We start from the raw sequence: 27,999 nt of genomic DNA on the forward strand, positions 1-27,999 counted from the left end.
AACAGAGCAGAACAAAATTGCTTCCGCACCCAACTACTGCCCCTGCAAACACACACACACACACACACACACACACACACACACACACACACACACACACACACACACACACACACACAGAGAGAGAGAGAGAGAGAGAGATAGATAGATAGATAGATAGATAGATAGATAGATAGATAGATAGATAGATAGATAGATAGATAGATAGATAGATAGATAGATAGATAGATCAAAATAAATGTACACAAGCACATGCATGTCATCTTTCAGTTGTCCCTCTTTCTTTGGTGATTGAATTCATTCGACTGTTTGGATATTTGCAGGGAGAGCTGTTTGGGGACCAAAAGGAAAGGAGTGTATTACTGTGCAGGGTGAACAGATGGATCTTACTGAGAAACAGAATGGAAGAATAACACACCTTAGTCGACGCCAAGCTCTGTGCGTGCATGTTGCGTTCGCTCCACGTTGCTTTTTCCATCCTGTTCCTGGGCTGAACAGTGAGGGGTGAACAGGATGTCCAAAACACCCTCCAAGTGCATATTCTGCGTGTCACTGTAGATGCTGCAACAACCAGTCTACACAGGGCGAAGACAAGACTGCTTTTTGAATTGCATCCACACCCATAAAGCCTTGGGCTTGGTAAGTAACAGTGTGTGGTCCTTTCAGTGAAGCAGTGTTTTTGTCCTATAGAAACTCATCTATTCAAAAAAACTGGGACCTTCATTATATTACCAACACCTTTGTCATCCATGTTATGATCTGGCTCAAAGAAGTTTCACAAAGAAGAGGTTTTATTTTAAATTACATAATAAATTTGCTAAAACTGTTGGTACCGACAAGAGCATAATGAAAAAATCTGGTGTGCCTCTCCAAAGTCAGCCTCAGACATGCATTTATCTACGCCACACCAGGTGTGGTCAGTTTAGCCCAGTAACACCTGCAGACTCTTGCACTGCCACTGCAAAGAGAATAGGGGTTTCAGAGGGTTGTAACATCCATAATCCATTAAATTGTATCACGAAAAGAAGAAAGCTCTAACTTTTACCACATTTCCAATGTTTATTGACCTTGACACGGATAGCCAGCTAAGTCATTCAATGCGAAATCAGTAAAATCTGACAGTTCCCACCTGAACTTTGCACACGTTGTGCATTTGTATAAGGCTCACTTGTTTTATTGTACAAAAATCAGCTGACTCTGCAGGGGCTAGGAAGGAGGCACTCATTTGTTTTGCTTGGAACATCCCAGCTCTGTAACCTGAATGCACTAATAACAATGCAGAGATACAGAAACGTGTCTCATGAATACCACCGAACGGGCAGTGAAGGCTGCCCAGCGACATCCTTTAATTGGGTGGCTTTCTTGCTAAGCTGGAGTCCTGGACTTTACATTTTGGCTTGCTTTTCATTTTTTATTTCTCCTTGAGAAACAGCTTATGCCAAATCAAATCACGTCGCATACCCAGGAACTCATTAGCGCCCCTCCTTTTGCTCCAACAAATTGTTCTTCTGATGCATCGTGCTGAGCGTAAGGGGAATAGGAACATGAGGTGAACAAGCTACACATTTTACAGCTCAGTATGCAAAGCTTATAATTTGTGGCCCAGCATAACCGTCACAGTGTGATGAATATTGTTTGAAGGGATAAGAGATAATAAAGGGTAACAACAGGCGTAGTAAATAAAAAAGCACTCACTGACCTGGTTTCTGTGCATAATGATTGGCTTTAAACGACTTCTTAAACAATGTTGTCAAGAATTTATTAGAGATGAGTTTGAATAATATTGGAAAAATGATTTCTATCATGGCATAAACAGTGTACAACCGCTATAACCTTATAGATTTATCAAGATCTATAAAAATATACATACAAACCACTTCTGATGCTCATACTTAGTAACACAGGCCTCTTTCCCGCTGATGCAGTGCAGGTGCCAGTTCTGCCCTGTTGCCTGGCTCTGCCCTAGACTGGTTTTCTTCCTACTTATCAGACAGGACCTTCTCTGTTAGGACTGATAGGTTCTCCTCTAACACTGCTGCCCTGACCTGTGGTGTCCCACAGGGCTCAGTTTTAGGTCCATTACTATTTTCTTTTTATATGCTTCCTTTAGCTAGTATCATTCAATCTTTTAGCAACCTGTCTTATCATTTTTATGCTGATGACATTCAGCTCCATATGTCCTTTAAGCCTCATCAGCTGGATAGGCTGTCCACCCTAGTCCAGTGCTTAACCCAGGTTTCTGATTGGCTTTCAAGCAACTACCTTGTTCTAAATACTAACAAGACCGAGACCATGATCATAGCTCCTCCTGAGCTACATTCTAAAATCAGTCAGGTTCTTGCCTCTTTCTGTCCATCTGTCAAGTCAAATATTCGAAATCTTGGAGTAATATTTGACTCTTCTCTGGGCCTTGACTCTCATGTAAAATCTTTGTCTCGTTCCTGTTTCTATCATTTAAGAAACATATCTAAACTGCGACATATGGTTTCCTCAGCTGAACTGGAAAAACTCATTCATGCATTTGTGTCATCACGCTTAGATTACTGTAATTCCCTGTTTACTAGCTTGGATAAATCATCTCTCTCTCGCCTCCAGACAATACAAAACGCAGCAGCCAGATTACTAACTCGCTCTACCAAGCGTGTTCACATCACTCCCATCTTATATTCTTTACATTGGCTCCCAATAGAGTTTAGAATTCGCTTTAAAATTCTTGTTTTAACATACAGAGCACTAAATGGCCAGGCTCCAGATTACTTATCCAAGCTTCTTTTAAAATACACTGCTGCTCGTCATCTCCGCTCACAGACTCAGAGTCTCTTAGTTGTTCCCCGTACACGATTGAAGACAAAAGGGGACAGAGCCTTTCAGTCTGTTGCACCAAGGCTGTGGAACAGTTTACGACTACAATTACGTTTGCTTGACTCTGTGGATTCTTTTAAAAAACAGTTAAAAACTCTTCTGTTCAAACAAGCCTTTTGTTGATCTACATATTTTATTTTATTTTTTTTACATTATTTACATTTGATTTTTTACATTGTATATAATGTCTATTGATTTTATTGTTTATTTTAATATTTTAATATTTGTGTACAGCGCTTTGTGATTGCCTGTCTGCGAAAAGCGCTTAATAAATAAAGTTTACTTACTTACTTACTTACTTACTAATAATACATAAAGTATTTGTTCGCTTTAGTGTAAATGTTTATGATTTTGAAAGTATGTGGTTCTATGCATTATATGGGTTACATATGAAACTGATGTACAAGGTCATCCTGAGGCTTTTAATTAGGAAGATTCGGTTATACAACATTGCAGTGTTGTTGCTCATCTTGATTTTAGTAGCTTGCCATTTGTGTTGATGTGGCCTGTTTGGGTTCATTGGTGGAGTTCACTTGTTCCCTATTATTGGAATTTTTGTCCTGTATAAAATATTCAAATGAAATTTTATTTAAAAAAAAAAAAGGCATGAGAAAGATTTGAAAGGTTTTTGTTAACACGATCTTTTTGAAACTTTGCTCTCGGTTTCTAGTTTAAAGGGATAACACAGGTGTAGCCTAAAATGAAATTAGGACACCTGATATGTCATATGTTTACAGACTAATAAGCAGTAAGCAAACTACAACTGTCACTAGTTCATGACCAAAGCTATCTACCAAGCAGCTGAAACATTTCTCAGAATAATGCAGTCAATTCAGCTGAGAGTTCAGTCACTTACGTCACTACATGAAGCTATTCTGTGTGTGGATAATAGCCTGCTGCCACAGTCTTAAATCTTTAAATGTTTTGTTTTTACTGCCTTGTGGGAATGCAAGTCTGAATTTATTATTATCTTTTGGTTGTTTTTTATGTTGTCATTTTTGGACAGTTATAGCTCTTACTTTTGGAGGCATGACTGTGGAAGTAGCATGTGAGACAGTTCCAACGTTTGAAGCTGTGGCCGTAACAGCAATAACCTCCCTGGTCTTCCTTGGTTACTGCGAGGTGACTGAAGGCATGAAGAGTGAGTCTACATCTGTACACATTTTTAACCATTTAGTTTAGTTTTTTTTTCTCATTGACCCTCGTATGGGGTCAAAGGGCAGCCTCCCTCTGCCAATACCTTGCTGATCAGTTGTTATTTTCTTATTTTATAGAGTGATGACCTGATGCAGGTGTTAAACTGTAGTTTTCTTTCCCGTCTGCCTGAAAGGCCCTGTGATTTGCTTGTTATAAAATCTCCCCATGTAATCATTTTATCTTATTAGACATTTGAGTGAACATTTATTTAATTCACATAATCCCTCACTGGTGACTTTAGTATGTAGACCTCTTCAACTAATCGCCCAATGGCAGCAGCTCAGTGCATTTAGGCATGCAGACATGGTCAAGATGATCTCCTGAAGTTCAAACTGAGCATCAAAATGAGAAAGAAACTGAACTGAGTATTTCAGAAACTGCTGATCTGCTGGGATTGGGCTGATACGAAGACTATGGTCGCTCAAATAACCACTTGTTGCATACCATGCTATACAGAAGAGCAACTCTGAATGTGCAACATGTTGCACCTTGAAGCAGATGAGCTACAGCAGTAGAAAACCACACTGGGTGCTGCTGCTGTCAGCTAGAAACAGGAAACTGAGGCTATTTAATGTGGTTTATAATGCATTATAAAAACACAGAAAATAGAATTTAAAATTAATTCACTTTTTTTAAAAAATTGTCATGAAATTGTTAATAAAAATCTATGACAAGAAAATCTAAAGCATTAAATTCACCACTGATCTGAGCCTCTGACTCACATTTTTTTACTGGGTCATGACTCAATCAGTTAACTTGAAATGATGAACGTACTCTTTGCCACAGGACAACAATCGTGTCAGTTAACATTAAGAATATTGCTTAAAGAAAAAGGAGAAAATGAGAATATAGAATTTCTTTCTCTTGCTACTTTGTAAAAAAAAAAGATTTAGTCTGTGTGGGTTCTCTCCAGGTACTCCAGCTTCCTCCCACATTGCAAAGACCTACAGTTAGTGGGGTTAAGTTAAGGTCTGGTATAGGCTCCAGACCCACCGCGACCCTGAATAGGATAAGTGGAAGAGGATGGATATATCCTTTATTTAACCAGATAGAAGCCTCACTGAGATTACAAAATTCATTTTTCCAAGAGAGACCTGGCAGCAGAAATTACAAGTATACCACATAACAATATAAAAAGTAAACGAACAAATACACCTGACATATATTACAAATTACAAGGCAAGTGAATGCAAACATCCGACTCCTACGCACTAACAAAACATCGCAAGAGAAACAGCAAAAGCAGTTTCACTGATCGAGAGAATTATTTTCTCTAAATGCAAAGAGAGAAAAAAGGTCGCAGCCACTGCAGTGTTGTTAGAGAACTCCTATAGGCTGCATCATTTCTACCATGCAGATGCCTTTAATTGGAAGAGGACGTGTGCACTTTCTTTATGATACACATGAACACAGAACAGCCATCACTGACTCTCAAAGCTCTGCCAGGATTACGGGACTGTAGAATTCAGGTGATCAGGTTTAATTAATACACACATAATTTGATCCAGCTTTTTCATAATTATCAATCATATAAAAACATGTAACATATTTACCTAAGGGTTCCTGAAAAGGGTATGCATTCACTGGACACTTTAATAGGCACACCTTGCTAATGCCTGGGTTGGACCCGCTTTCACCTTCAGAACTGCTTAAATTCTTCATGGCAGATTCAACAAGGGGCTGGAAACATTCCTCAGGGATTTTGGTTCATGTTTATATGACAACATCACACAGTTGCTGCAGATTTGTTTGCTGCACATCCATAATGTGAGTCTCCTGTTCCACCACATCCACAAGGTGCTCTGTTAAACTGAAATCTGGTGCCTGTGGGGGCCGGTTGAGTGAACTGAACTGATTCTAGAAACCAGCTGAATTAAACTTTGTGATCTATCATATGTACAGTGGGGCAAAAAAGTATTTAGTCAGCCACCGATTGTGCAAGTTCCCCCACCTAAAATGATGACAGAGGTCAGTAATTTGCACCAGAGGTACACTTCAACTGTGAGAGACAGAATGTGAAAAAAAAATCCATGAATCCACATGGTAGGATTTGTAAAGAATTTATTCGTAAATCAGGGTGGAAAATAAGTATTTGGTCAATAACAAAAATACAACTCAATACTTTGTAACATAACCTTTGTTGGCAATAACAGAGGTCAAACGTTTACTATAGGTCTTTACCAGGTTTGCACACACAGTAGCTGGTATTTTGGCCCATTCCTCCATGCAGATCTTCTCGAGAGCAGTGATGTTTTGGGGCTGTCGCCGAGCAACACGGACTTTCAACTCCCGCCACAGATTTTCTGTGGGGTTGAGGTCTGGAGACTGGCTAGGCCACTCCAGGACTTTCAAATGCTTCTTACGGAGACACTCCTTTGTTGCCCGGGCGGTGTGTTTTGGATCATTGTCATGTTGGAAGACCCAGCCTCGTTTCATCTTCAAAGTTCTCACTGATGGAAGGAGGTTTTGGCTCAAAATCTCACGATACATGGCCCCATTCATTCTGTCCTTAACACGGATCAGTCGTCCTGTCCCCTTGGCAGAAAAACAGCCCCATAGCATGATGTTTCCACCCCCATGCTTCACAGTAGGTATGGTGTTCTTGGGATGCAACTCAGTATTCTTCTTCCTCCAAACACGACGAGTTGAGTTTATACCAAAAAGTTCTACTTTGGTTTCATCTGACCACATGACATTCTCCCAATCCTCTGCTGTATCATCCATGTGCTCTCTGGCAAACTTCAGACGGGCCTGGACATGCACTGGCTTCAGCAGCGGAACACGTCTGGCACTGCGGGATTTGATTCCCTGCTGTTGTAGTGTGTTACTGATGGTGACCTTTGTTACTTTGGTCCCAGCTCTCTGCAGGTCATTCACCAGGTCCCCCCGTGTGGTTCTGGGATCTTTGCTCACCGTTCTCATGATCATTTTGACCCCACGGGATGAGATCTTGCGTGGAGCCCCAGATCGAGGGAGATTATCAGTGGTCTTGTATGTCTTCCATTTTCTGATGATTGCTCCCACAGTTGATTTTTTCACACCAAGCTGCTTGCCTATTGTAGATTCACTCTTCCCAGTCTGGTGCAGGTCTACAATACTTTTCCTGGTGTCCTTCGAAAGCTCTTTGGTCTTGGCCATGGCGGAGTTTGGAGTCTGACTGTTTGAGGCTGTGGACAGGTGTCTTTTATACAGATGATGAGTTCAAACAGGTGCCATTCATACAGGTAACGAGTGGGGGACAGAAAAGCTTCTTACAGAAGACATTACAGGTCTGTGAGAGCCAGAGATTTTCCTTGTTTGAGGTGACCAAATACTTATTTTCCACCCTAATTTACGAATAAATTCTTTACAAATCCTACCATGTGGATTCATGGATTTTTTTTCACATTCTGTCTCTCACAGTTGAAGTGTACCTCTGGTGCAAATTACTGACCTCTGTCATCATTTTAGGTGGGGGAACTTGCACAATCGGTGGCTGACTACATCCAGAAATGCATATACTATTATATATTGTACATATATTTATTAGTTTCAGATGTAGCCATTCTTGTATCTTGCTTGTTTACATTATTGTATTTTGCACAACTCTGTTGCTTGTGAAGCTCGCACACAAGAATTTCACTCACATGTGCTGTACCAATGTACCTGCACATGTGATGTGACAATAAAAGTGATTTGATTTGATTTTGATTTGACTAAATACTTTTTTGCCACACTGTAGCTTCAGTTTCCTGTTCTTGTCTGGCAGGAGTGGAACCTGGTGTGGTCTTCTGCTGCTGTAGCCCCTCTGCCTCAAGATTCAACATGTGTATTCAGTGACGCTCTTCTGTATAACTTTGTTGTAGTGAGTAATTTGAACTGCATCCTTCCTGTAAGCTTGAATCAGTCTGGCCATTTTCTTCATTATTACCTCATTATTCAAAGCAGATGAGGCGTTTCCACCCAGAGAACTGCCACTAAATGGAATTTTTTTTTTTTAACTCTAGAGACGGCTGTGTGGGAAGACTACCGCCCCCCCCAAATTCACTTTAAACTTCAGCAGATCCTCTTGACGATTAGGTGTTTGCGTTAACAAGCCATACACATAATGATAATGATTTCAAAGCTCAAATCACAGGCTGTAATTTAATTTGAAATGATATTCTGGCACATGTGTACCACCAACATGCCAATGGATTGGAAGGTGGACCCCTGCAAATAGCACAAAGTCACAAAGAAACCAGCTGAACGAGGATAAAAGCTCAAAACTGTTTCATAAAAAAGAACCTTTAATGAGCAGAGTTCAGTCTACAGATTTCTCAACTCTGACATCAGAGCACAAACAGTTTACAAAGAGTGGATGAGCTGCACTGTTGAACAAATACACATCAACTGTGTCTACCTGTTTGCGAATCCTTCAGTGTTGAAATGAAACTACTGAAGCGTTGCAGAGTTGAATTGTGAGCAGCTGTTCCAGATGCTTGGTTTAGATTGAAAGACGAGTGATGTATTCACACCTGCACGTGCTGTTTTCAGATTAGTTCAGCTGTGACTGGATGATGGAGGACCAGTGGGAGCTGGTGCTATCCCATCAGGTTGTGAGGGTGGGTCTGAGATAGTGACAGAAGAACTTTGTGTCAGTACACTCCGAAATAATATAAAATAATAAATCTAGGACAACAGCGGAAAACACTCACACATGCCATTTGGAGCTCCAGGGTGTCGAGGAGCCATCGTTTGGGCATTTCCTCCTGCAGGCATCATTCGGTTAGGAATGGACTGGCCTAGGGAGGAAAAGGGATTAAAATTCATTGGCAGACTAACAAACAGCACTGAACCGATTTCTGTGACAGTGGATGCACCTTACAATGTGATCATGTTATGGGTTTTATATTAAGAATTGAAGGGTTAACCATATTTATAGACTGATAGGATGCTTTCAGTGTCCATGTTCAGACCTGAATGCTGCATTGTGTAACCCGGCTGCCCCTGCTGCTCCCTCTGCTGGCGAACCTTCATCTCCACCTGCTTCAGCTGCTCAGTGTGGAAAGTCTGTCTTTCCGTCAGCAGCTGTTGCCGCTGCTGCTCTAACTGCATGGGACACGCATATGCACAGGTATTAAATACTGTTTTTGGTTTCTATGTGGACACAAACCTTTCAGAGATCTACTGGAGTGTGGAATTATAGCTCACAAATGAGCAACAAGACATGGAGTAGTTAAGTAAAGTTTCCCTGTATAATAGAAGACATCGTTATCACTCACAGCCTCTTTCTCGCGGTCCATGATGGTTTCAAGTTCTTCGAAGTGTCTCAACTTGATCTCCAGCTTCTTCATCTGGGTCTCCACCAGCAGAGCAACCAGCGACTTGATCTTTCTCTCTTCTACTGCTGCCAAATGCTTCAAATACAGAGTAAAAAAAAGCCAGTGATAGAAGACAACAGTAGTTGGTATAGTGGTTGTAATAGCTAAGAATGTAGCACAGGTAAAACAACCACAGGAAGCGGAGACAAACACTGGGAAGTATACAGTATATTCTTCATATATCCCCAATCAATTATATGCAAAGTGGGAGAGTTTCCTTCAAGTAACCTTCAAGATATTTTACATCTGTTTTGGTTGCTAGGAAACCTGTGGAATAAATGGAGAAAAAAAAAAACCCAAACCCTCCACTTAAGCATTTCTTTAGTTTATATATGCGCGATTGGTTGGATTTTAAGCCAGTGGGTGGGCTTTACCTTGGCCTTCGTGGCAGCCGAGGACAGAGCTGCTGCTGCTGCCGTGGCAACGCTGCCCTCCACCAGCTCCAGCTCCATCACTCTCCTCCCGTCGTCCCCATCCCCCTCCCGCCGGCCTGCGTTCTCGTCGCCATCTCCCCTTACTGAAGCGCACACGAGAAAATTTCGTTATTAGAGCCGCTGATGCGTATATGCATACATACGATGCAAATTCACTGTAGCGCACATATTGATGTACCATCTCTCTCCTCAGCAAGTATATTTTCAGCATTTTCTCTTTTGACTCCCTCCACTTTTGGCAAGCTGGGTTCCACCTGGAGCCCGTCAGTCCTGACAGTAACCTGAAATGCAAACACACGCTCAAGTTAAGCAGCATACTCCACCAGCACACACAATAAACTCTCTGAGCTCCTACTGGTACATTACCTGATGAAGGTTAGAATTTGGCTCCAGTTTTTCTGCATCTACCGCTTCTATAAGATACAAAGCAATGAAATGTTAGATTATGAGAGCACAGTGAGAGAGTAATGTGCAATTTTGCCTTTCTATATTTCAGTATTACCATTCTTTTCTGGCTGGTTCAACATTTCAGAGGCTTTTTCCGTCGATTCCTCCTGCACTTTAGAAAACTCCTCTGAAAGCAGAAAGCAACAGTCACAACACACATTTCCCCTGTTTTGCAAACATTGTGTATACGATATACTATCTCAGAGGTACTTAAAAACTTAGATTACACAGAAATGAACCTTCTTCCCTCTGTAGTCTTACCCAATGCTGCCTTAGCTGCGGCTGATGCCACACGAGGATCCACCACAGATGCCAGAAAGGCCACGGTGCTCATAACAGGGTTCTCTGATTGGCTGAAAGGCACAGGCTGAAATGCCAGTGGACCAAGAGAGGCCGAAGAGTCTTCTAGGTAAGGGTCTTCTATCGGCAGACGGAGGAAGTGGAGGATACATTCGTCCTGCGTTCTGGAGCCCACGTGCTCTGAAACTTTGTTCCAGTCATCTCGGTAAACCTCTAAGGCCTGAGAAACGTAGAGGTGGTAATAGAGAGACCAAGACGAACAAGGCTTAAGGGCTTGGGTAAAAGATCTCATTACATAAAAGATCTCATAAATAAAAAATGCAAAATGCATGTGACGATAAAGTTACTGGTCTTACCTCTAACAGCAAAAGAGTCTCCTGCTCTGTCCACTCTCTTCCTGCGCTCGCTCCTTTAGTCTGAGACAAGTATCACAAATATGACAATAATTTAAGAATAAAGCTTGTATGACACTGTTATAAAACACATTCTGGTCTATTCTATGAGACACAGTGGAAGAGTGTCTCTTTTAAGGAATTTTGAGACTTGCTGTTAAACAAACCTCTCAAATTAAGACGTATCTTCAAGATTCATAACACTCCGCAAAAGTCTTGAGCTACACTTTAATACTTTGCTAGAAAAAATGGGATGTGGATGCAGCGATTTATTAAAACATGTACACATGCATGGAAAAACTGACTTTGTACAATTATGATGAGCTTCGAAGTTTATATTCGGTATGACCACCTTTATTCTTTAACACACCCTGAACAGTGTGTGAATGTGAGAGTGAATGAATAGTGGAATTGTAAAGCACTTTGAATGTCTAGAAAAGCGCTATATAAATGCAATCCATTAACTCTCTTAGGCAGCTTTCTTGCAGTTTCTTTAAGTAGTCTTAAAGAATAATTCTCCAGGCTTCTTGAAGGACGTTTAAAGCTCTTCTTTGGATGTTTGCTGCATTTCATTCTGTTCTCTATCAGGCCTCCACTTGTCCGGTTTGCTCAATTTCTTTAAGGACACACTGCACACCATGCTTTGAAACGCCAATTCATCAGCTAAAAGCTCTTTCAGAATCACCTTGTTAGTGTAAAAACACTATTTTATGCCTGTCAAGCTGTGTTATCTTTAGCATTTTTCACAGATTCGACTAAAGAAATGAGAACAAATTCTGTATTTTTGCGTCAGGCTGCAAGACACAAAGTGCCTGAAGATACTGGTTGTGTCAGACACAACACTGGTTCATCCCATGAGTTTGGTGCCTTTTTATTATTCATATGTCAAGTGGTTTAAGTGCCTTAAAATGCTCTAAAAATAATCAGGTAAGAGGACTGGACTGAAAATTGTTGAAAAAGTATCCACTTTCCAAAGAGAACTTTGGACAGAAAGTCTGGAGAACTATTTCTCAAGACTTGGCACCATGGAAGCACAACATAAAGAAATGAAAACTGGATCAAGACTTGTACTGAGCTGTAGTTGCTCTTTACTGTAAGCACCATTATAAACTATTTTTTTAACTTTTTGTATTAACAGTGTAAGACCTTAGGGTGTTTCTTGGCATAGATGTCAGTACGCAGACCAAAGTTTTGGCAGTCTGAAGGTTTCTCTCTGCTCTTTTCTGGGAAATACAACATGTGCTGTGAAGCTGACACCTGCGGAAATAAGTAAGAGTTTGTCAGAAGATGTTTCACATGACAAAAACTGCGTTTTAAACTTGTCTGTGCTGAGAGCTTTGCGCAACAGCATCACGACAAACCTGTAGCGGTTTGTGTTGCAGGGGGGCCAGCCCAGATGGCGTGTCAGCGAGTACGTTGAAGTGAGGGGTGGGTGGAGGTCCCATAGGGAGAGGCCTGCTCTCTGCATCCACTTGGTAGTTAATCAAACCCCACTGCTCCAAGAATGCATGAACCCTGGACACAAACATTTGTTTCATATTAATTCTAATCTGCTGTAGCTGGAACAGCCCCCATAGCTCAAACACATGTAAATACATTAACAAACTCAACATGTTTTAGACACAAATACTTATTAACTACAGAATCATTAACGACACATATACCACCTACTGCTCCTTTCCAGCATTAACAGATTTCATTTACTAACACATTCACAGATAAACACCTACACACTAAACCTAATTTAGCAGATGCAGCAGACACACATGACAGCAAACACCCACACGCACAAAGTTATACCTTATGAGGGCACAAACGTCTCCAGTCAGGTTGCGTCTACAGGATGTTGAACTGAGGTATTCCTGGGGGTTCAGCCGGTATGTGTCGATCATGAAGTTACGATATGCCAGGTAGCTGCGAAGGTGTAAAGAAAGCTATACTGAGGCCTTCTCGATCATCTGTAATAGCGGTAAAGTCTAAACATCAGCAGTACTCACATTTCAGGAGTTTTTGACTTGTTCTTCCCATTGAAGAATTCAGGGAGTGCACGTTTCTCTATCGAGTGAATGCTGGACAAGATGCACAGGGAGCTTTTAGGTCTTTTGAATAAAATTAAGAGGTTCAGCATACAGGTAAATGCAAATACATATTCTTACCAGTTGTAATTGAACCATGATGTGTAGCTCGGTATTATTATGTGATGTGTTTGTTCTGTGATGTTTTCCTCTCCCTCTGATAGGCGTGGGATCTCTGCTCTTCCATCCTCATCTTCCTAAATAGAGATGAGCAATACACAGAGAAATATTACTTTTTGCAAATCTGGAAACTAAACCCAAAATTCCTACAATTAGAAAAGTTTTAAGTGAGAGAAATGACATCATATTTACCCGTCCTGGGAAATCATCCTCCTGGTCATCTGAAAAAAAGACAGTGGTTACAAGGATGTAAAAAAAACAAAAATCACACATAAACATACGAATGACATATTTAAAAAAATTTATTTTAATGTTTCGAGACTTCTCTGTATGCATTTACGATGGCACAAGCATGCCTACCTAGGTCAGCCATGATCCCTCCTTTCACTGGAGTGTTCTCACTGTCCTTCTTAAGGTTGACTACATAGATCGGATAAGAAAATATTAAACACATTTAAACACTTTAGAGGAAATGTACACATTTTTAATGAGTTTTGGACACTGTCTTCAAGAGTTTCACCATTCTTGGGTAGTATGACCTCCTCCATGTTAGGCACAGGAATCGGGTCTTCCATGTCTTTGGTCAGGTCCTCTTCTGGCTCCTCGTCCTGTTGTCCACGCCTTCTCCTGTGTGTGAGCACACAAATCAACAGTGATACCTTTTGTGACAACCCAAAAGCACAGCCCCGTATTAAAAGAAACACCTATGTCTTACCCTTTCTTTCCTTTCTTCCTGCCTTCAGAGGAGGGAGGGGACGGGGAGCGCCTTCTCTTTTTGGAGGGTGTAGACTTTGGATCCTGTAACAAAAAGTTAAAGGCAGATGGAGAAAAACTAAAAATGGAATAGAGACTATTTTGAAACAAAAGAGCAGGATTTGCAACTTTGTGTCTGACAGCTGTTTTTCATCTGTAGGAGAATTGTCTGAAATGGGAAAAGAAGCGTGTCTGCTTACAATTCTGAGAACAAAAGAATCACACAACAGGATCACACCTGCTTTTTGCAGTTGATTAAACTGTTAAAACGTAAGCATGCATTAATAACAGGGGAACTCCTTCCTAAGCCTACAGACCAGTGCCATTTTTTACTACTTCACACAAACCTGGTCGTCTTGGAGGTGAATACGCTGCCGGAGGATGACTGGCACATTCCTTTCGTCCACACAGTAGTCTTCCTCATTCATCCATTCGTTGAAAACATCCGTGTCCAGAATCCAACCAGCATGGACCTGGAGAACACGCACGCACACACACACACCCACACAAATTGAATATTAATGAGTGATGCATACTTCGGTATCTCATCAAGTGTAAGAAAGGAATACAGAGCATGCTAAATGAATAGGATTCAGTCAGCTGTAAAATTTCTGTAAATTTTTTAGACATTATATAAAATCATCTATTATTTATAGTACGCGTGGTTCCTTAATGTCCCCGCTGACAATCACATTCTGTCTGACAAAGAAAACTGAAGACAAACATCACTCAGTAACTGCAGCAGTAACTAACTCCTGACAGCGTGATGTATGTGGTGCCACACTAACCCTCCAGGGCCTTTCTGGATGTGGCAGCTCTTCAACCTCTCCCTCAACATCACTCGATGACAGCCAACTATCATAACTGTAAGAGACAAGAGACGTTGTCACTTCATGCTGGTCAAGTGTTGTGTGTGTGTTTGTGCTTGCTTTACCTGTCAGGGTGCATGCCCCAGTGTACCAAGACATGCTTGTCTTTCCGCATGACAGGACGCATCCATTCATCTAAAAACAGATGTGTATACAAAATGTATTTAAGCTAAGTGGTAGGCATCATAACATCAGCAAACACATATACACATACAAACTTTAACTAACCTTCCTCTGTCGAGGGAGGGCAGGGGTATATGTGATGACTGGCAAGCGTTCTGTCCTCTGTAACAGTACCCTGCAGGGGGACAAACTGTGAATCAGTAGCACTGAAATCCAACTACTGTATCAGAGCTACATACATTTAGTCTCACTCTGAGCTACAAATAATCTTCTACTTATTTGCAGTACTTTACCTGATGTTTGGTGATGATGCCAGTTAGTCTGCCGACCAGATCCTGATCCAGTGTAGGGTCCAGATATACGACAGGCAATGACATGCAGTTGTTCTGTTGTGACAAATATTCAAGTTCGTGAAGGAACAGTCCTTGGTGTGTATGTGTGTGCAGTTGTGTGTATTGAGATTTGCAGTTTTCACCTGGATCAGTGCTTTTTCAATTGTACCAAACATCTCCACGTTCCTCTCAGTCCTTGATGGATTCTGTAAGTCAAACCTTCGCCTGTGTGAAAATAGGTAGAGAACAAAGAGATATTAAGGACACAGGTGGAAGCAAATGAGATCTGTTAGGGATCATATTAGGAAACTACCCACCAGCCCTGATCAAACTTGAACTTGTAAGCTGTGCCAAGAATGTGGCAGAGTCCATCACCTGGTCGCAAGTCAAGGAAGCACTGTGCCTGTAGAGAAATCAACAAGATTTTCTTGTGGGTTTGGGTCATGGACATGAACAACTTTCATTATTTGGGTGTTGTTGTTGTTTTTAATCCTCTTCACTATTAAGTGTCACGCATACTTAGAGGCAAGCATTTGCTTCCACAGTTTTAAACTCATCAATCAATAATCAGTCTACTACTACTTTAATAGTGAAAGTACACTACAAAGTGAGGCACTTACAGCGACTTACAAGCCAATTCTATCAGGCATTTTAAAGTCACTTGTGACGACAATTAGATAGACAGTGAGAGATAGACTCACAGGCAGCTTGGTGAGTGCAGGGCTGGTAGCTTGTCGGCCAAATGCATCCTCTTGGAACTGGAGAAGCTGCAGGGTGACTGCAGCCAGGACCTGGCAAGATGGGGCATCCGCCAGAACATACTAACAAATAGAGAGGGTTTGAAATTAGATAGGAGTAGAATTTTTATTTATCGTGCCACTCAATACTCTATTATATACACAAGCTTAGGGCTGTATTTACATGTGATACGACTGCGCTAGATTTGCACTTCACGTTTGTATATCTTTCCTTTTGTGCAGGGTCCGCTGACTTAATTTCTCTATATCTAGACAGCCAGTGTGAACACGTAACCGTATGTTTACGCTGTAACCCACTGGGCTTGCTAACAGGGAGGGGGAGCGGCTAGCATCTTGCTTAGCTTCCTGGTCGGCTAACTACCTTTTTGTAGTGCTTCCCGATCCACTGTCTCACCACTTCCAGCTGGGCTAAAGTATCCGGACTCTCCCAAAACCTAGCGGACGGGCTGCTGTCTTTTTTTCGGTGTGCAAATGCACCGGGGGTGGCTTGGCTTGTCCCGGGAATCCCGAGGTTTGTTCCTCCGGACATTGTGATCGTAATAAAACGTAATTATTTTTCAAACGTGAGAACAAAACTGGCTAGCGCCCTCGCTAGCGTTTGCGTTCTCGTGTTCCCTCGCGAGAACGCAAACGCAATTTAGCGTAAGGCTTTTCAAATTAATTAAAATTTAACTGTCATTATTCAGTGTTGTGGCTTTATTTGCGCGTGTTCTTTGCTGATTTTTTATATAGAGGAAAATTAGATATTATCGTGTTTACAGAGGAATACACACGTTTGTTACTAGCCGGGAACTTTATTTTGAAGTACAAGGACGGAACTGCGCAAGACAGAAAAACACTCGAGCAAGTAAAGAGAAGAAAGTGTCATTGGTTAGTAAAACTCGTAAACATTTACTGCTCTACTAAATACGGCTGATTCTGGATGTCATTTGTCGTCAGTTACTCATAGTTTTATGTTGCAATAACTTCCGATGAGTCTTAATTTTCCAGCCGACAGTCTCTGTGTCTCTTACTTCACATTGGAGCGAACTGTGACTCCTGTCATTTTCTGGCAGTTACCTTCCGTTTATTGCACGATTGCACAGAAACTGTCTTTCGTGCATTTTAACCATCGTGAGTACCATTATCTTATACATCATCTCACTCTAGGAACTCGTCCACGCCCTGAGATGTAATGGGTGTCCATGGTCTGACGACCTTTGTAGAGGGGAACAGACACTTCCTACAAGATGTGAAGTTTAGGGACAGTCGGCTCGTTATCGATGGCTGCAGTCTTTATTTCCGCCTGTACTTTAGCCACGGATTGGATCAGCTACACGGAGGGGACTACGATGCCTTTGCTTCCCTGCTCGCCCAGTTCCTCACTGCACTGGCAACCTGTAACATCCAGCCATATGTGGTTCTGGATGGAGGTAAAGATGCTTTATACAAGGCCGTCAAGTTAGGATGTTTCAAGTATGTACTTTTCTAGACATTTAAAAAAGGGGACAGCTTACATTATTTCTTTTTATTCTTTTTCTTTTTTTTTTAAAGTTCTCTGTATTTGGGTACAACATCATCTAATATCTTCAATTTAAGTACTCACCTCATTTAGTAAACATTCCCCTTAATTTCAATAGGACATCTTAACTTCAGTCATCTTTATATTGCTTTTCATTGTAATAACAAATAGGTCTGCTTATTAAATCATTATATCATTGAACTATATTAGATTTTTTTATCCTTTACCTTTTCATGAATGCTTTTGTTGCTTATATCTTTAATCTGCACAAACCTAAAGCAAAAACCACTTTTCACATTAAATAATGCTATAACACCTGCAAACATCTGTTTTCCTATCTTTTTATTATTATTAGGGATGGACCCCAGTAACAAGAAGTTTGATACTCTACGCCAGCGCCTGCAGTCCAAGATAAAAGAGGCAGACAACCTCTCTCACGGCCGCAATGGCTCTGTTCTCCCCATTCTTACAAGAGACGTCTTCATTCAGGTCCTCATCCAGAGTGGAGTCCCGCTCATCCAGTGTCCAGCTGAGGCTGACTGGGAGATTGCGTGCTTGGCACAAGAGTGGAAATGCCCAGTGCTGACAAATGACAGTGACTTTTATATCTTTGACCTTCCAGGTGTGGATAGTCTCTGGACTTTAACACAGATGCAAAATAGCTCTTTGGTGGTAACAGTATTTTGCAGTATGTATTTTCTCATGTGGTATCTATCTCAATTGTTTTCTGATCTTAGGAGGTTATCTGCCATTCCGTTTTTTCCAATGGACCAACCTTAACGGTAAAGCCTCGCAACGCTACATCTTAGCTCGCTGCTACACCACTGCAGGCCTGTGTCGCATGTTCGGGGGCATGAACCCCGAGTTGCTCCCTTTATGTGCTGTTCTGACTGGAAATGACTACGGAACTCCAAAAGATACTGAAACCCTTCTTTCTCTGTTAGATGCAAGTCTGTTAAGGAGAGGTGGCGGCAGGGGTAAAGGTAGATCACCCCCTTCTCGTATTGAAGGCCTCCTTCTTTGGCTGTCCTCTTTTAAAACTGTGACTGAGGCCTTAGAAGAAGTGAGCAGCCTAATGGGGGAGGAAGCTTGTAAGGGCAAAAGAGGGCAGAAGGGTGGTCTCGCATCCAGGCTGCTGGCATGTATGCAGGAGTACCATATCAAGGCTCCGAGCTCTGTGGCCCGCTGGTTTTCTGGAGGTAAGGCATTTCAGGGAGGGCAGACCTCTGGGCCGGCACAGCTGCCGGAGTGCCTGTCGACAGCAGCACTTCAGGGTCGGCTTCCTCCCTTGGTGCTTGATGCTTTGGTGATGCGCAGGGTCCTTCTCATCCCGCAGGTGGAGAACAGTAAACTAGCTAGCAGCCACTGTAGTTCTAGAGCCATTCGGCAGGCTGTATATGGGATATTACTGCACAGATCTCAAGATAATGTAACTGAAGGAAGAGTTGGTGGTACACAGTCAATGAAGGGGCCAGGAGGTGAAATACAAGATATGAGGATGCAAGAAAACAGACAGGGAATGAGAGGTGGGAGAGGGCGAGGAGGAAGGGGGTGTGGAGGTAGGGGTCAGAGCATAAATGCAGCATTCAGCAAGGAACAAGCAGCTGGGTCATCAACAGTCCAGGCTCAGGGCGCTCCCATTTCTGTGGAAGAGTATGATCGCTTGGACCTGAACTTGAAGAAGATGGAAGTGGAGGCAGTCCCACTCAGAAACCATGTACACCTGGCTGGACTTGGTCAGGTAAACATTTTTCAGAATCAGTATTTGTTTTGCATTTGTCTGGAGTTAGAAGTTTTCCACATGATCTGATTGTATTTTTCAATATTTTTGTTCCAGGCTCCTGCAGCAGTCCGACTTGGTGCCCTGTTACAAGTTTTGGGCGTGAACCAGTCAGCCTTAGTTTCCGTTCCTTTCCACCTGCAGCTGCCTGTAGCTGTGACAGGATTCTGGTTTCGAGAGGCCACACCGACACCCTCACAGCCCCAGGTGCAAGCTTTGGTCCTAGGCATGGTTTATGGAGAGGTCTTCTTGAACACACAGCTTGGAGCTATCCACTATCAACACACTGGTTAGTTGGATTGTATCCCTCCTGGTTTCTTCGACATGGTTAAAAAGACTAATATGCCTTAGTAACATGCCAACCTTTCATTTTTCTTGCCATTACCTAAAAGCTTGTATTTGCTTTCAACACTGCAGTCCCGCAGCCAAACTGGGCTCTGGAACATAAAGTGTGTGCAGGGCTGGATCGACAACGTGTGAGACCAGGTGAGAGACGGGGAGTAGATATTGGAATGGCTCACAGTTTCAGCCAATGGCAGGCCTGCCTTTGGAGTGCACTTTGTCTAAATCAGCTACTGCTGCTGCCGCTGCCAGAACCTCATCTCTCATGGTAAGTACTGTATGTCAGGGACATACAGTAAAAGAAAATGGTACTCTGTATGCATTAGAACTAGAGGTGCAACCAACAAACAGGAGCTGGCAAGGAAAAAGAGAATTATCTCTAGATTTACATGTAGAAAGCTTTAATTACATTTGAAGTGAGTTTGGGGTTTTTCTGCTAAGCTTACACAAATGGGATGATAATAATTATATGTGATATCTGTCCACAGTTATACCACGATGGTAAAGAGTATTTTTTTAGAGTACATTTTTGCATCTTTGTTGCCTTGTTCTCACTCCCTCTGTCTCTCAGGTTGTTCAGTGGTACGCTGGTGCACGGCCTCGTCAGGTATCTGAAAGGAGGCCGAAATGCTGAGTCTCTGCTGCCTGGGGGATCTTTGTCTGCGCAGCTCTACTCCTCCCTGCTGAATGCTATGAGGAACTGCAGTTCCAAAGCCACTCACTCATCCTCAGAATCAGGAAGGAGGGGGAGAGGCAGAGGGCAGGGAGGGAGAGGAAGAGGAAGAGGAAGAAGAGGGAGAGGTGGAAGAGGAAGAGGAGCTCAGGGAGGGGGGAGAGATGCTAATGAGATAAACAACCGGTTTGCTCTCCTTATGAGCGAGGAAGAGTCTGATGATGACGATGAGGATTATTGATAGGGAGACAGAAAAATTAACAGATGGATAAAAAACACTTGCTCGGGGGCCAAATTAAGGAAGGCCAGTCAGTGGTCTACAACAGTTGCTCAGGGAAAAATGACAGCTCTTAATGTTTACCACTGTGTATGTTGCACTAATTTAACTTCCTCTAGTCATAATGTTTAATTGTGCATTGCCATCTTGAGTAATGTCTGTAAAGACATACGTTCATATCAGAACATCAGTTTTTCCACAAATTACACAATTTTAGCATCATTATGCATCATGAGCTTTTATCAAAGTAATCTTACTCTAATGAATGCACTTGTTTTCAGCTTCCCAGTTTTATTTACATATTCGAGCACAACATTTAAACAGTTGTCAGTAACATGAGCAGAAAGTTGTATGGCAGCTAATGAAAAAGTCTGGAGCATTTTATAAAATCTTACATTTTCTTCATTTCATTGCAGCTGCCTTATGTTTCACTAACTTGGTGCTCTTATATTTTTAATCATATTTGTATTTGAAAAGGAATGGAAACGTGTTTTGTAAACCATCACATTGAGCTATGTGTTTTAATTGTAACTGCTTATAGCTAAGAATAAAATGTTAACGCTTTCTCTTTAAAGGCACAACACAAAGCTACTGAACAGTAAGATGCTACACTAGTGTTAAATCAGCACACAGCCAAGAGTTAAGTACTTACAGATGCTGTATCTACACTTTGACACAGAATATTTTACAGCCTATAAAAAAATCTAATTTTACAGTGTTTTGTATAAGGACCAAACCAAATAAAATAAAATATAAACCCAGCCAATATTTGACTGGTTTTTCTTTCACAAACTGATTTACACACATTAAATTCAAACAGCAAAAAAGTTACATCGTAACAAGAAAATGACATGTGAATATACAATATGAAATGCTCACACAGCAGTTCAATGGCTAGCACTGTCCCCTCACAGCAAGAAGGTCCTGGGTTTGAATTGACAGGACCTTCCTGTAAGCAGACAAACTACAGAAGTGATAAAAAGATAAGCAAACAGAGTAAACCACATAAACTAAGAAAAACATTAAAAAGCATAAGAACTTTTTTTTTCGATGAATTTGGGAAAACTTCCCGCTGGCCCTTGAAAATTTGCACATGTCCCTCAAATGCTATTTTCTGAGCACTGAAAAAGAAAGAAAAGTGTTTAAAATTACAGTTAGGTCCATAATTTGTTGGATAAAGAAACAATTTATGTACTTTTGCTCCTGCACACCACTACCACCACATAAATCAAATAATCAAGATGTGACTGAGGCTCAAGCCTTCAGGTTTAATTCAGGGGGTTTAACAAAAAGTTTGCATTAACTGTTTTGGTATTGCATTTTTTTTTTTTTTTTGCGCAGTCCCCCATTTTTTTAGAGGTTCAAAAAGTAATTGGACAATTGGCGATCATCTAGTTTCATCACTAGATGAGCCCTGTTCCATTTCAATTTCATGACATGTGACACAGTCATTATATCTAAAGTTGATTCAAAGTCTCAACATTTGTATTTTATAACTCTTCACTGTTTTTACATAATGAGGCCCAAAGAGATGTTCATACTAGTGAAGTATCCAGAAACACCAAAATACACCTATCAGAGAGATGGCAGAAACTTTAGGAGTAAAGTTTCTGCCATCTGCCATTTACGGTAACTAGCATTTGTTGCTGCTGTCACACCTGAAAAAGCATCACTAAAAGACGTTAATTACTTAGGCTGCCATTTTCAGAGGCTCCAATGTATGAAAATGTAAACCCCTCTGAATTATAGCTGCCAGTCTGATCATCTTGATTGTCTAATTCAAAAAATACTGGAGTTATTGTTATGTTGCTGCCATTCACTGAGCAGTAGGTAGAGACAGGTCAACAGTGTGACAGCAGTAGAGTTGTTGGCAGGCTTTTTAACAGGCCTTCAGATGAATATCTAAATCCCAAATTTTAAATCCTACTACCTATCCAGAGAATGGATAGATGAAACTAGTGTCCAGCCCAAAGAATTAGGACATAAAATTTTGGAGTAGCCAAAAGGAAACTGCCTACTTCACTGGTTAAAGAACATAACCACTTTACAGCCTAACCCTTACTATGAGCTCCTTTCTGAAAAACAAGCCCACAGAAATCAGTTGACTGGCTGTCAGAACTGTCGACAAGCATCACAACTCAATATACGAGTACGCTTAAACTACCTCTACTGCTATGAGGATGATGAGGCTGAGGAAGATGATGCGGCAGTGGCTGCAGCATGTGGCTGAGAGTCTATGAGGTCCATGTCTTCGTCTTCGTTGACTCCGCAGGTGTCGACCACACAAATCAGGCAGCTTGTGACGGGAAACGCTCGCACCTTGTTGCAAGTCACCCACCTGAGCGAAGAAGAAAATCAGAATATTTCGATTCAGCGTTTAAACAAGTTACTACTTAACTGTATAGATTTACAGCCTGCGTTGCCCAGGTGACTGAATTGAACAATGTTTTGTGAAGAAATGCAACTCAAATGGTTTGACAGCATGTTTATGAGTATTTTTTTACTAGTATGATTATTAGCTAATACGCTATTACACCTATTAGCAATATATACCCAGCTACAGTAACCACCAAAAACAACTAAGGAATTAATGAATGAAATAGCCAGACCTGAAAATTTAATGAAAATGTCAATGAAGAAGGTGGTCATGCGGTGTTCACATACTACTGATAAAGACTCTTCAGCAGTATCAATCAAATTGTATTATTTGGGTAGTATTCAGTTAATAACCCAACCTGTCAGTATCAGTGTGGTATTCCAGGGCGTGTCCAAGGCGTCCCACTCCTTGGAATCCTGCCAGCACATAGATGATATCACCAACTGCCGCACACTTCACAGTTACACCTCGCCACGGCATAGGTGAAGCGCCACGCCACTCGTTAGTTGCAATATCATAGTATTCAACCGAGTCCAGTCCACCTAGAAACACACACACAGACAGTTGTGCATATGATTGCATATTAGGGCCACTGAAGGTAGGAAAAAAATGACGGGGAGTGGATGGGCGGTATAAAAATCTGGGGGGACGATGAATTACCTATTGCTCCCTGCCCTCCAACAGCATATATCCTGTTGTTTACAACCACCAGTCCGTGGTTCTTCCTGGCCTCTCTCATCCCACATAACTCCCTCCATCTGTGAAAGGCAAAAATTGAGTGGAACAGGCCAATGGCACTTTAAATGGGCACATTAAGAAGCGTTGTATGTTAAATGTTTGTTGACTCACTGTTGCGTGTTGGGGTCGTAGACCTCACAGTTGTTGAGCACTCTGCCAGAGACATTGTTCCCCACCGTTCCTCCACAAACATAAATGAGCCCGTTGGCCTCCACGGATCCATGGCTGCAGCGCGCCATCAGCATACTTGTTTTAATCTGCCATGACTCTGTCCTGGTGTCGTAGCATTCGAAAAGGTCCAGGGCTGAGCTGCCTGTAGGCACATGTTGGTGGTCGGTCAACCGTGAAGAAATCATTATCTATGCTTTAACAAGACATCTTTACTATTTAAATGTTCCTACTTTTTTAGAGAATGTAATAATAGTAGCACAAACCAGCTTACTTTCCCCATCACATGTCTGCATCTCTTTGGGTAGTTGCACAAGATCCCAGAGTCTCTCATTTTTAAATCTTTTCTCCCCTCACTTCATGCTTACCTACTTCTGATCCCCCAGATGTATAGATCTTTCCCTGGGCAGCGCAGGCAGCCAGACTGTCGCGAGGTGTGGGTGGACCCAGCTTGGAGTACCAGCTGTCCTTCAGGACGTTGTAGCAGTCCATACGCTTGATGGGAAAGAGCTGTGAGCCACCCAAAATGTAAACCACATTGTCCCAGAAGATAGCTGTGGCGTCACGGCGCTTTTCAAAGGGGCAGCGGATGTCAGTCCAGCTAGAGTCCTGTATGGAAAACCATTGTAAACATTCCCAAATATGATTTCAACAGACCTGACTAAACTCAAGTCTCATAGAGTGTTTTGTGAACCAAAGAACAGATTAGGTGCCTGTAAAATTAAAACCTTAAAAAAAACAAAAACAAACAATCTTATCTTTAGCTTATTAATTATACTGTAATACTCAAGAGCACATATCTGCACTCCCTTTAATTGTTCTTTGGTGTGATTGCCCCTGTGACTATAACTCATTAGCATTTGCAGCCCGGTACCTTCGGGTTAAAGTAGCGGCAGGACTGAGGCTGTGAGCCGCCAAACAGAGCAATGCGGTAGTCGTGCTTCTTGCGTCGTGGCCGACTGCTCTCTCCCAGGTCTTCACGGTCTTCCAGGGAGAGCAAGTGGTAACGCATCCCACCTTGGAGAAAAGCACTGGTTATTTTGTTTTGTGTGCGTGCTCAAGTAAAGCGAGCAGCCCTTTGAGGTAATGAAATACCCAATATATGTTATACATCTATCTTTTGCTATCATAATAATGTCGAATGTAGATCATTTAGATTAAGATTCAGCACTTCTACGACTCCAGGGCAAGTCTTTCAAGTATTTCACATTTTGTTTTAGAGGGTGTTAGACTTGGATAAAATTGGAGTGAATTTATTTTCCACAATTAATCAAAATGCAATAATCCACAATGACAAAGTAAAAGGAAAGAGTTACGAAATTTCCCATTTACCGAAGTATTCAGATCCCGTATTATGAGCTCTGGTGCAATCTACCTGTTAGTGGTTTATACAGTTTAACTCGTCCCTCTACAACCAATATAATAATTGGACTGGACACAATTACTAAAGACTCACACCCGTCTGAAAACAAAGAGGTGAAGTTGAGTTGAACTTTCCGCAGACCTGTGAGACAGGACTGTGCCAAAGTATAGATCTGGGGATGGATTACAAATATTTTTAAAGCACTAAAAGCAGCCTCAGCCATGCTTAAATTGAAGAAATTTGGAATAACTAACAGGCTTCCTGAGTAATGTGAAACAGAGCGTCTTAGTTAAACAGGTGGCTAAGACCTCAAGAGTAGGCCTGCAGGGAGTTCACCAAAAAGCACCAGATACAGTAAGTGCAGTGTTTTGGGGAAAGAAGTCACTGAGCAACTAACCTTCTGAACAATTCTGCTGAGAAAAATTTGAGAAACTTCCAAAAGCAAGGGCTCTAGGATAATTCCAAGTAGACTGGACCCAAGGGTGCCGCACGAGAAGTCTAAATACTTACATATAAATGAGATATTACTCCTTTAATGCATTTATAAAACATCCTTAAAACCTTTTTTTTGCCAGTGTGAACTGCTTGTGCTTTTTTTGTCCATCGACATGAACGAGACAGTTACCGGTAACTTTGTCTGCTCATTTTGTTCACTTGAAATGTAGAATTTGTACATGCGTGCACGTGTTTTTGACTCTTCCTGCTCACCGATGACCATCTTGAGGCACTGTGGATTGTCCTGGATGAGGGGCTCGGCCTGGACAGTCTTGGAGAGGAATGTTTTGGAAACCAGTGGAAAGCGAACACACCCCAACACCTCCACCATGTACTGCTTTCTGTTACACACATCATACTTCAGCCAGCGCACTGCAGCATCATAAATCTGAGCACAACGCAACAGAAGAACATGTTAACAAATTTTTGGTGACAGACGTCTTCTTTGGCACAAATATATTTAAAGGATGTATACACGCGTACCTGGGCCTCAGCACGGACGGTGAGTTTGTCCTGGTGCAGCAGATGTGTGAGCTGCGCAACATCCAGTTGCAGAAATTCATCCAATTTATAGACTTCAGTGAAGTGAATCTGAAAAAAATCATCTGCAGCCACCTTCAGCTCTGGACAGTCCATGCAGTCTGCAAGGGCTGAAATGCCTACAGGAGAACAGAACAAGAGTAAGTAAATATCATGTGTAACACAAATGGAAGGTCTGTATTTGTATTTGTGCAATCACCTAGGCAGTTTGTTGCATCAATCTGTCCTTTAAGGAATTCCACACACATCCTCTTCACAGGTTCAATCTGATACTGATTGGCTGCATCCAGCAGTGACTGGACATTACTGCTGTTCACGGAGATTCTGACACACACACAAACAAAAAACAAACATGCCTCTCTCAATAAAAATGCTTCTGTTTTTTTTATCTGTAATAATTAATTTGATACACAATTCTTACCTTGCAGTGTAGATAAATTCAATCAGCAGCTCAATAATCTCAGGCTCAGCACTCCTGAGCTCCACCTCGTGGGACATTGACTCCATCATTCTGGCTAGAAGTGAAGAAAATATAACAAACACAAATATAACAAGTGTACTAGCACTATATGACAACATCACTGTCGGTGTGTCAAGATGGGAAGCAGTAATAAATAGATTATGCATAAAAATACATAGTAATCGTTATAGGGGTGGTTATAAACTTTCAGGTTTTGTGCCATCTTTATTGAGAAACACACAATCAATGTAATTACTTAAATAGACTAATTCCTATGTTTGCCTTTATTAGATTAGGAGTGGGCAGATGACACTAAGTAAAATATTCAGTTTTTCTGCAGTGAGGACACAGCCTTTGGGGTGTGGAGATGCAGTACATGCTCGCCTGGCATATACTTTTACATTTAAATTTCTTTCCTTTTGCTCATTCAACTTTTAAAAGCCAAAAACAGGAATCCACAATTCTCATTATTTATGCAACATACATCTGCATCTACTACCTTCTAAAATATAATAAGAAATCACACTCTTGCTCCCCCAATATGCCGCCATTGGTCTTGATTTGTGTTTGTCAGACTTACTGGTGAACATGAGGCTAAAGAAGTGGCTGGCAGCAGCAAGCACCACTCGGTGGGCTGGGAAGTGCTTTCCCTGAACCACCAGGGTCACATCACAGAGAGTACCCTGCAAATCACACGCAGTAATCAGGTGTCAGAACAGAGGAAATGCCTAATGTAAAGCCCTCTTAAAGATATTCAGCCTGGTACTTTTGGTTCGTGTTCCCTCTCTCTCTCCCGCACACACACTCACACCTGTTTTCTCAAATTGTTCATGACTCCCATGATGCTGGACAGTTGCCTGTACTCCTCTTTGGTGGCACACTTTCTCTCGCCCTTCTTTTTTGAGCTTGACGCCTTCTCTGGAGAAGCCATCCCCGTCATGTCAGTCTGACTACTTGACGGAAAACGAAGGAAAAAATGAAGGATTTTGGCACCAACGCTAACAGTATGACTACAGCGTACAGCTGTAGTCTCTTTGTTGTCGCTTAGCTACAGGCAGTTTGCCTGCAAACCCCGACAGCAGCTTGTTGTGAATGTATGAATTTAAAGGCCGACAACTTCACGGCGGCTTCTACATATGGATAAATTAATTTGTCTGCCAGGGGTTAAAAAACAAAACAAATAAGCACAACGTGTTAGCTTAATTGTTCATTCGTGTAGCTAGAACTCAATTTTTTTCTGGTTGTTGTGATGCTCTTCTTCTGCTTCTTCTTTTTCCGTCT

The 27,999-nt window shown here is 41.7% G+C and overlaps 3 protein-coding genes across 5 annotated transcripts; 1 reads left to right on the forward strand and 2 right to left on the reverse strand.

Annotated features, from left to right (window-relative positions):
* Positions 1–8,307: 8,307 nt before the first annotated feature.
* On the reverse strand, positions 8,308–16,618 carry smarcc1b (SWI/SNF related BAF chromatin remodeling complex subunit C1b). The gene is made up of 28 exons (XM_085261455.1): positions 16,366–16,618; positions 15,948–16,067; positions 15,564–15,649; positions 15,390–15,471; positions 15,208–15,300; positions 15,020–15,089; positions 14,857–14,926; positions 14,711–14,786; positions 14,270–14,395; positions 13,885–13,967; positions 13,690–13,796; positions 13,530–13,589; positions 13,362–13,390; positions 13,131–13,246; positions 12,972–13,043; positions 12,775–12,888; positions 12,336–12,489; positions 12,121–12,231; positions 10,939–10,998; positions 10,544–10,802; positions 10,338–10,409; positions 10,202–10,248; positions 10,014–10,116; positions 9,776–9,918; positions 9,303–9,437; positions 8,997–9,129; positions 8,736–8,822; positions 8,308–8,648 (listed from the first exon to the last, which is right to left on the reverse strand). Exons 1-28 carry the CDS (start codon positions 16,531–16,533, stop codon positions 8,581–8,583), a joined length of 2,844 nt encoding a protein of 947 aa, XP_085117581.1. The 5' UTR covers positions 16,534–16,618; the 3' UTR covers positions 8,308–8,580.
* aste1b (asteroid structure-specific endonuclease 1b) lies at positions 16,197–21,341 on the forward strand. 2 transcript variants are annotated; one of them, XM_085261457.1, is made up of 7 exons: positions 16,197–16,515; positions 17,154–17,416; positions 17,861–18,127; positions 18,243–19,246; positions 19,343–19,574; positions 19,703–19,895; positions 20,199–21,341. In XM_085261457.1, the coding sequence occupies exons 2-7, from the start codon at positions 17,179–17,181 to the stop codon at positions 20,539–20,541; spliced, it is 2,277 nt and encodes a 758-aa protein (XP_085117583.1). In that variant the 5' UTR covers positions 16,197–16,515; positions 17,154–17,178; the 3' UTR covers positions 20,542–21,341. The 2 variants fall into 2 exon arrangements, with proteins under 2 accessions (XP_085117583.1, XP_085117582.1); XM_085261456.1 differs by lacking the exon at positions 16,197–16,515 and adding an exon at positions 16,616–16,874.
* On the reverse strand, positions 20,849–27,986 carry klhl7 (kelch-like family member 7). Of its 2 annotated transcripts, XM_085261460.1 has the most exons (13): positions 27,530–27,986; positions 27,299–27,401; positions 26,680–26,773; positions 26,458–26,582; positions 26,202–26,377; positions 25,932–26,106; positions 24,735–24,877; positions 24,229–24,469; positions 23,804–24,005; positions 23,615–23,712; positions 23,313–23,496; positions 22,742–22,915; positions 20,849–21,698 (listed from the first exon to the last, which is right to left on the reverse strand). In XM_085261460.1, the coding sequence occupies exons 1-12, from the start codon at positions 27,656–27,658 to the stop codon at positions 22,750–22,752; spliced, it is 1,836 nt and encodes a 611-aa protein (XP_085117586.1). In that variant the 5' UTR covers positions 27,659–27,986; the 3' UTR covers positions 20,849–21,698; positions 22,742–22,749. The 2 variants fall into 2 exon arrangements, with proteins under 2 accessions (XP_085117586.1, XP_085117585.1); XM_085261459.1 differs by having other exon boundaries at positions 20,849–22,915.
* Positions 27,987–27,999: the final 13 nt, after the last annotated feature.

The sequence above is a fragment of the Mchenga conophoros genome, linkage group LG22 (genome assembly GCF_057382185.1).
Source record: "Mchenga conophoros isolate Kocher_MC1m ecotype Shallow Benthic linkage group LG22, M_conophoros_male_GT1.1, whole genome shotgun sequence".
NCBI classification, from domain to species: domain Eukaryota; kingdom Metazoa; phylum Chordata; class Actinopteri; order Cichliformes; family Cichlidae; genus Mchenga; species Mchenga conophoros.